The sequence below is a fragment of the Osmia bicornis genome, chromosome 16 (assembly GCF_907164935.1).
Source record: "Osmia bicornis bicornis chromosome 16, iOsmBic2.1, whole genome shotgun sequence".
NCBI classification, from domain to species: Eukaryota; Metazoa; Arthropoda; class Insecta; order Hymenoptera; family Megachilidae; genus Osmia; species Osmia bicornis.
The window spans coordinates 2,493,336-2,502,783 of NC_060231.1; the positions used below are offsets into that span (position 1 = coordinate 2,493,336).

The 9,448-nt window shown below is 40.9% G+C and overlaps 1 protein-coding gene across 2 annotated transcripts; it reads left to right on the forward strand.

Annotated features, from left to right (window-relative positions):
• The first annotated feature begins 642 nt into the window (after positions 1–642).
• Positions 643–9,448, forward strand: LOC114879729 (coatomer subunit beta'). 2 transcript variants are annotated; one of them, XM_029194946.2, is made up of 9 exons: positions 643–725; positions 862–1,016; positions 1,411–1,762; positions 1,833–2,771; positions 3,836–4,071; positions 4,136–4,474; positions 4,548–5,147; positions 6,111–6,398; positions 9,161–9,448. In XM_029194946.2, the coding sequence occupies exons 2-9, from the start codon at positions 1,014–1,016 to the stop codon at positions 9,197–9,199; spliced, it is 2,796 nt and encodes a 931-aa protein (XP_029050779.1). In that variant the 5' UTR covers positions 643–725; positions 862–1,013; the 3' UTR covers positions 9,200–9,448. The 2 variants fall into 2 exon arrangements, with proteins under 2 accessions (XP_029050779.1, XP_046145059.1); XM_046289103.1 differs by having other exon boundaries at positions 720–794.

Here is a 9,448-nt window from a genome sequence, read left to right on the forward strand (position 1 = left end):
AAATTGTAAAGACTTGATACGCTAGTGTTCGCTTCTGGAAACCTAGTCTGTAAGTTGTTGAGTAATTTCCACTGTTTTCGTATAGGTGGCGCTAGGATCGAATTTTAAAAATATTTAGATCATGGCGGTCTTTTTAAAATGCAAGTCTTGCGCTGATTTTGACTGATCGAATTTGAGATTACTGTTTCATCGGCAGCTTAATTTCGCAATTAATTTACAATTAACGTGTGACGCCACCAAAGGCTTCATAATGAAACCTTCACCTAATATCGGTGATATATCGAAGCAATCTGCTGTTACTATCAAGTTGCGTTAGATTGTTGCAATGCGAAATGTTTCACATTTTTGTACTTGAGGCACAAATTCAAGTCTCTTGAATTTACTTACATATGTATACAGATTGAATACAGAAGAATACTCTGTCCAGCGAGAAAATAACCTCGCTTCGCGCATATCGACAGCCTAGGAAAGTTCTTAATCACGGGTGTGATGCCCATCTATAGCCAGCTTCTGCCCTTGTGGTCATATACACGGTGGAGAAACACGAATGAATAATGAGAACCATATGGAAAATCGGTCACAACTAAACTTCTTGCACGCTAGGTATATATTTTCGGCATCACGATCGTCGTAAAGACGCATGCGTCTCGCCACATATTACAGAGTGCGTAGAATTGAACCGAGTTAACATGCGCAGAAAGAACGAAAACTCGTCATCTAAGAAGGTTATTCTCTCGCTTGACAGAGTATACATACATGTGTACTTTTCTGAATTTTATCATATATCTCTTACAGTAATCTTGCTTCAAATAGTGTAAAGAAAAGATTGTTGGAATATTATTTAATCAATCGGTATTTCAGTGATGAGCATCTGGTACAGGCGGACGCCATTTTCGCTACGAGCATCGGCCACGTCCTAACTTGATGGCAGGAGATTCGGTTCTGTTACTGTCTGCATCAGTTATCTTAAAATTGTTGAACATTGCGAATACATACACGTTGTATAGCATAAAATGGTACGTATTTTTAAAATGAAGGGAGCAAAAGATAAATTGTATGTCACTGGTAAACACCTGTAGACACTTGCTTATTGACACTACTCCCGTGCTTACCTTTTTGACACGTCAAAATATCCACCCTCATTTATTAAAGAACAACATTTTTTCTACAATATGATATCCTCTTTCGTTAATATTTTACCAGAATTTCTTTATATCATTTTTAGCGTGTATGACAAGCATTTAATAAATGTGTCACATATTTCATTCTATTCTCATTCTCATCTTAAACTACAATAAAATTACATGTATCAAATGATAATAAATTGATTAGTTTCCTTTTGCCTGCTTCCAAAATTATAAAACATGCATTTTATTTAAGATACAGGTTTATATTCCTTTTCTGTTATAGCCACTAAGGTTAGATATCAAGCGGAAGCTGACCGCAAGGTCAGACAGAGTGAAGAGCGTAGATCTTCACCCAACTGAACCGTGGATGCTCTGTTCGTTGTATCAAGGAAACGTTAATATTTGGAATCATGAAACTCAAATGTTGGTTAAAACATTCGAGGTGTGCGACTTGCCAGTTCGTACAGCCAAATTTGTCCCACGTAAGAATTGGGTTGTCACTGGCTCCGATGATATGCAAATAAGAGTGTTTAATTATAATACTTTGGAGAGGGTGCACTCTTTCGAAGCACACAGTGATTATGTCAGATGTATCGCGGTGCATCCAACACAGCCATTTATATTGACAAGTAGCGGTAGGTGTTTATTCGCTTACCTATTTATTACAATATTTTAGTATCTTCATTTCTCAAACGTTCTGTTTAGATGACATGTTAATTAAATTATGGAACTGGGAGAAGGCCTGGATAGGGCAACAAGTATTCGAAGGGCACACTCATTACGTCATGCAAATTGTATTTAATCCAAAGGATAACAATACGTTTGCAAGCGCTTCATTGGATAGAACTGTGAAAGTATGGCAGCTTGGATCTTCCACTGCTAATTTCACATTGGAGGGTCACGAAAAGGGTGTTAATTGCGTCGATTACTATCATGGTGGTGATAAACCGTATTTAATATCAGGGGCGGACGACAAATACGTTAAAATATGGGACTATCAGAACAAGACCTGTGTACAGACACTGGAGGGACACACACAGAATATTTCAGCAGTCTGTTTCCATCCAGAACTACCAATTATACTTACTGGTTCCGAGGATGGCACTGTAAGAATATGGCACGCAGGGACGTACAGACTGGAATCGTCACTTAACTATGGTTTCGAGAGAGTATGGACGATTGCCTGTATGCGAGGCTCGAACAATGTTGCAGTAGGTTACGACGAGGGCAGTGTTATGGTAAAAGTTGGCAGAGAAGAGCCGGCCGTTTCCATGGATTCTTTAGGCGGCAAAATTGTATGGGCAAAACACAGTGAGATTCAGCAAGTAAATTTGAAAGCCTTGGGGGAGGAAGCGCAGGATGGAGAGAGGCTCCCATTGGCGGTCAAAGACATGGGCGCCTGTGAAATTTATCCACAGACCATCCAGCATAATCCAAATGGAAGATTTCTTGTGGTTTGCGGCGATGGAGAATATATTATTTACACGTCCATGGCGCTAAGAAACAAAGCATTTGGTCAGGCATCAGAGTTTGTTTGGGCTGCTGATTCCAGCCAGTATGCTGTTAGAGAAAGTAACACTACTGTCAAAGTTTTCAAGAATTTCAAGGAAAAGAAGAGCTTTAAACCCGACTTTGGCGCTGATGGTAAATGATTATTATTCAGTATGTTCTTTTATATACAGGGTGTCTCATAACATCTGTAACACTCGGAAATGGGGGGTTGTTGGGGTGATTCTGAACAATTTTTTCCTTTACCAAAATCTTGGTTGAAGCTTCGTTTTTGAATTATTAACGAAAAACACTAGCCGTGAAGAAACGCATTGACAAACGCATTCGTTATTCATAAATAACGAATAATTCCACATTGTTCTTACTTTAAGACCACATTAACGAAATGCATTTGTTCACGACCGAGCGCGGTTCAGAGCCAACGCTCAATCTTGGGAGTGTTGGCTCTGAACCGCGCTCGGTCGTGAACAAATGCATTAGCACAGCGCAGGTATCGGGGGAAGCGTGCGACAAATGTTACATTGTCTTAAATTAAGAACAGTGTGGAATTAGTTGCACGCTGTGCCAATGCGTTTGTTCACGACCGAGCGCGGTTCAGAGCCAACGCTTCCAAGAATGAGTGCGCGCTCTCATTGGCTAGTGTTTTTCTTTAATAATTCAAAAACGAGGCTTCACTCAACATTTTGGTAAAGGAAAAAGTTGTTCAGTTGTCCATTATTATTAAACCCAAAAATTATTAAAGTTATTAAAAGAAAAAAATTTCAAAATGCGTCCCAAAAATGGGACATTGGCGGATAATGGGTTAATTTAAGATGATGTAACTTTGTCGCACGCTTCCCCCGATACCTGCGCTGTGCTAATGCATTTGTTCACGACCGAGCGCGGTTCAGAGCCAACACTCCCAAGATTGAGCGTTGGCTCTGAACCGCGCTCGGTCGTGAACAAATGCATTTCGTTAATGTGGTCTTAAATTAAGAACAATGTGGAATTATTCGTTATTCAGGAATAACGAATGCGTTTGTCAATGCGTTTGTTCACGGCCAGTGTTTTTCGTTAATAATTCAGAAACGAAGCTTCAACCAGCATTTTGGTAAAAGAAGAAGTTCAGAATCACCCCAGCAACCCCCCATTTTCAGGTGTTACAGGAGTTATGAGACACTGTATATATAACTCTTATTTATATTTTTCTTATCGCACAGGTATCTTTGGCGGATTCTTATTGGGCGTATCATCCGGATCTGGCCTATCCTTCTTCGATTGGGACACGTTAAAGCTAGTCCGTCGTATAGACATTCAACCTACTCACGTTTACTGGGCTGAAAACGCTTCTCTCGTTACACTAGCCACGACCGATCAATACTTCATCTTAAAATATCACGGTGATGCTGTTGTGAATGCTCCTGAAAATTCCGAGGACATCGAAGACGCCTTCGAGGTAGATTATTTGCAAGAATGAAAAACAAAAGAAACCGTGAAACATGGGTTTTAATGCATTTCAGATGGTCGCAGAGATGAACGAGGTGGTGAAAACTGGTCTATGGGTGGGCGATTGTTTCATTTACACAAACAGCGTCAATCGGGTGAATTATTTTGTCGGCGGAGAAATTGTAACCGTCTCGCATTTGGACAGACCGATGTATCTTCTTGGATATGTTCCCAGAGACAATAGATTGTATTTGTGCGACAAAGAATTGTCCGTTGTCTCGTATTCCCTGTTACTTTCCGTATTAGAATATCAAACGGCTGTTATGCGAAAGGATTTCGAAACGGCCGACAGAGTACTGCCTACAGTTCCAAAGGAACATAGAACAAGAGTTGCACACTTCTTGGAGAAACAGGTTTTGTATTCGTTAAATAATATTTTTAGTACAAGCTGTTAGAGATGAATATTTTAACTCTGAAATATTGTAGGGTTTCAAAGAGCAAGCATTGGCTGTGTCCACCGACCCAGAACACAGGTTCGAATTGGCTCTGGCATTGGGAGATCTCGCTACTGCGCATGCGCTCGCTAAAGAAGCGAACAGCCAACAGAAATGGCGGCAATTGGCGTCGCTCGCTACGCAGAAAGGAAAATTATGCCTGGCACAGGAATGCTTGCATCAAGCGCAAGATTTCGGTGGACTCTTGTTACTCGCCACCAGCACCGGCAACGCGAACATGATACAGAAACTCGGCACGGACGCCAACGAAACGGGGAAGAACAACATCTCCTTCTTGTCTTACTTCATTCTTGGAGACGTCGACAAGTGTTTAGACATTCTCATCAAAACGGATAGAATCCCGGAGGCTGCGTTCTTCGCAAGAACGTACGCACCCAGTAGAATTTCGTCTATCGTTAAGCTATGGAAGGAGAAGTTGTCCGCGGTGAGCGAGAAGGCCGGGCAGAGCTTGGCTGATCCTGAGCAGTATGAAAATCTGTTTCCTGGGTACAGAGAAGCACTGAAAGTGGAACAGTTCCTTAGGGAGGACAGCAAGAAGAAGATTCCAGCCTCTGCCTTCCCGGATGTGCAAGTAAGGACATATTTATTTTGGCAATTAATTAAATGGTCTGTTTTTAAATTCATTTTCGGGCAGTATTTTATTACCAAAATGGTCAGTATAAAAATACTAAATGATTAAGTTAGGTTAGGTTAGGTTAGGTTAGGTTAGTACATAAATAGCGAATGGCCAGTATGGAATGGCAAGTAAGGACATATTTTTTTTGGCAATTAATTAAATGGTCAGAGCTTAAATTCATGGTTGGGCAGTATTTTATTACCAAAATGGTCAGTATACAAATACTAAATGATTAAGTTAGGTTAGGTTAGGTTAAGTTAGTACATAAATAGCGAATGGCCAGTATGGAATGGCAAGTAAGGACATATTTTTTTTGGCAATTAATTAAATGGTCAGAGCTTAAATTCATGGTTGGGCAGTATTTTATTACCAAAATGGTCAGTATACAAATACTAAATGATTAAGTTAGGTTAGGTTAGGTTAGGTTAGGTTAGTACATAAATAGCGAATGGCCAGTATGGAATGGCAAGTAAGGACATATTTTTTTTGGCAATTAATTAAATGGTCTGTTTTTAAATTCATGGTTGGGCAGTATTTTATTACCAAAATGGTCAGTGTAAAAATACTAAATGATTAAGTTAGGTTAGGTTAGGTTAGGTTAGGTTAGGTTAGGTTAGGTTAGTACATAAATAGCAAATGGCCAGTATGGAATGGCAAGTAAGGACATATTTTTTTTGGCAATTAATTAAATGGTCAGTTTTTAAATTCATGGTTGGGCAGTATTTTATTACCAAAATGGTCAGTATAAAAATACTAAATGATTAAGTTAGGTTAGGTTAGGTTAGGTTAGTACATAAATAGCAAATGGCCAGTATGGAGGATACTGACCAAAAGAGATTAAAATGCTAACCAGTAAAATACAAGCCATTTATTTTGATATATTTTATTTCTCTGTTTCTATCGTTCCCTTTGTTGCAGTCCAACATTGAACGAAAACCATTCGAAGAGATGTTAGCTGCCGAAGAAGCGAATCAGTTCACGTACAAAGCTGGCACGACGACTAACAACGAAGCTGAAGTAGCACCGACCGAAGTTCTGACGAACAGGTTACAAGATCTGGATATTAGTAAGGTGATTCCATCCTCTACGGAGAAAGCAAGCGTTCCTGAAAAAGTTACCAAGACCAACAGTAACTCTAGGCCACTCACCGTGGACGACGACGATTTGGACCTTGATTTCGAACTCGACGAAACGTTAGATACAACAGTAAGTCTGTTATTCGTTTCTTTAAACGATTTTTCTCTTGTATCTTCATTAGTGATGTGCGGCCCGAGTGTTCGGGTCGGTTCGGAAAACCTCGGGCGGGCTCGGGTGGGTGTCCGATACACACCTGCAGTCGGGTAGCCCGACTGTTTCGGGTCAGGTCGGATAAAGTCGGGCAGACTCGGACGAGCTCCCGCGGGCCGCGGCCTAATTCTTATGTACTTGTTAATACTTGCAATAAGCATGCGCAAAATCTGTTTTATATGGTATTTTGGAATAGGATAATTTTCATGTGGAAAAATAATACTTGTAACTAATTTATTTGGAACGAATTTCATTCCATGTATCCTGTATGTTCATTTTATACAAAATAGATTTTGAACATGCCTATTGCAAGCATTAACGAGTACGTGAGAGTTGGGAGCTCGTCCGAATCTGCCCGACTTCATCCGACCTGAGCCGAAATAGTCCGAACCCGCACATCCCTAATCTTCATTTTGTATGAATATCGTGCCTCATTTTTGCCTTTTTTTCCATGCAACCTTATGCATGCTGCCTGACATAAGTACTTCTAAAACTGAAAGTAAGTCTGTGACCTTAAAAGAATTCCTTCTCTTAATCATTTTTGGAAAAAAGAAAAATGCGTTTATCAAAATTGTGAGTGGAAAGATGATAGGTGAATCGAGGTCAAGCGGAAGAGAAAGAGAAGAAGGGAGGATGGCGAATAAGCAGGGTGCAACTAGACGATGCCTTAATACCCTTAAATACAGACGTGTAATTCTAGCCGGGTATTGCATTACGAAAACAGTCTGAAGCCGAGCGTAACACACTCGCGACCGTCTGTGTACCATTTTATATCGATCCTGGCGAATATATGTGAACACGTTCGAATTAGCGCTCAGAATGAAATGTCCGTTGAATAAAACTGAGGGACCGTCGTTAGTATTTTCAATAATAACAATTTATTTCGTTACAATTCAATAGTATTGATAGTACACCTCATCTGAGATCTTTAGACTGTGAAACCAATCCTTGTGGAGGGGATTCAGAAGCTTAAGGTTTGTTGACTTCACGCCAGTCACGGTTCATTTTCTTTACAGCTTTATTGCCATAACATTCATGCACATAACCCTCTGGATTCTACTTGGTGTACCTTTTCCATCATTTATCACATATTCCCCTTTCAGATAATACATTTATTCTAAAACAGCGAATTAAGTGCTCTTTTCGGCCAATTTTCAGAAGTTACCCCCCTGTCCTCTTATTGCTTGTCGTGCCCCGCGCGAGGGCCCTAGTCCTCAGGCGCGTGCCGTATGAATCGTACCCCATGAGTGATGTGGTAATCTATTACATACATAAATTTTTTACTTGGGTGGACTCGTTCAAGATGGCATTCTAGGAGGGCATCCCCTCCTCTATAACTTTTTACAATTGTTTATGATGGTATAATTCTCAGCATTGCAAACTATTACATCCTTCCATTATCATCCAGATTCCTTTTTTCCATCCATCCCACCACACGTCCTATCCTTCCCCATACACTTTTGCCCATTGTCCAGGGGTCATCTCCTTCTCTCTCCCCTACCCCAGCTACCCTATTGTCAGGGGCGTATCTTTTGCTCCAATCCACGTCCATTTCCCTATACAATTTTATTCAATTTGTCCAGATACTTCATAAGTTTCTTTGTTACTGCTAGACTATCCTTCTTAATATTCCCATAAATGGCCTCCCCTCTTTCCGCTCCTTTCCTTGTTAAAATCTCCGCGAGATTTTCTCTTTCCTGATAGAATCTATTACACCCCCACACCACGTGATTTAAGTCTTCCACCCCATTTCCTCATTCACAGTCCTGTGTCTCCACCAGGCCTTTCCTAAACAAGGAAGCACCCAGATTAAAATGATTTGATCTAACCCTGTTCATTCTTACTATCGGGCCCCTATCCTCCCCAGGGCCGGCCCTGAAAAGGCGAGCTCCGAAAAAGGGCCCCTTCATATATATGACATAAAAAAAAGTACCTCAAATAAAATTTATAAAATTAACATTAAAGCTTGTATAACTAATTTAGATTAATATTCAAGTAAACGTTACTCTTCTTGCATTCTTAGACGCAAAATTGTCTTATGGGGGCCCTGGACCTTGGGGGGCCCTAGGCGACCGCCTAGTCTGCCTAGTGGAACCAAGGCCTCCTAGTCCCCACATTATTCTTCTCACTGGCAAAATATCTTACCCCCTTCCTTGGAAATCTATTGATACGAGTGTAGCCCCAATGCGCCCTGAAAAGTTTATACGGCACACGCCTGAGGTGTCTCCAGGACTCGGACCCTCGTGTGGGGCACGGCGAGCGCAGGGGGGAAAGGGGGTAATCTGTGAAAACTGGGCGAAAAGAGCACTTAATTCCCAACGCTGTTCTAAAATATTTGGTACGGTATGTTATCCCGTTGATAAAGTTAGGGCATTAGTTTAGTATATGGGCCGCTCCCTCGGGGGGGGTTATATAGTTGGATAGCTTGGAGGATGAGGATCACAAATATGGTTTTTCTAGGTGTCGAAGTCTTATGGGGTCGGGGGGGTTATACACTTAGATAGCTTGGAGGATGAGGATCACAAATACGGTTTTTCCAGGGGTGGAGGTATAAGTGTTCGAAGTTGCGATTGACTCGAATCGCCCTCCCCCCTCTGGGGGGAGCGGCCCATATGTTAAATCGGAGGCAAAATTAGTAGGAATAGATGTAACCATTCTTAAGAATATATTTTCTGTTTCAGGGTATAAGTCTCGATGACGATCTTCTTGAAGAGGATTAGCCGTTCGATTGGAAGGCAAGCAACGTGTACGTTGTACGTGAAATTTCCATTCACCTTCCGTCAGTCATTCCCCGCGTGTCGAGCAGAATCGTCTAGGATCAAGTATTAAAGAAAACGTTGAAGGACATTTTTGTGCGCGAGTGTTTTTATCAGTGCATCCGATTATAAAAATACAGTTCATCCTGTGCACGTGGATTTTACCCGTGTACCGAAGATTAAATATATTGTTAATATAAAGGAATAATCAAA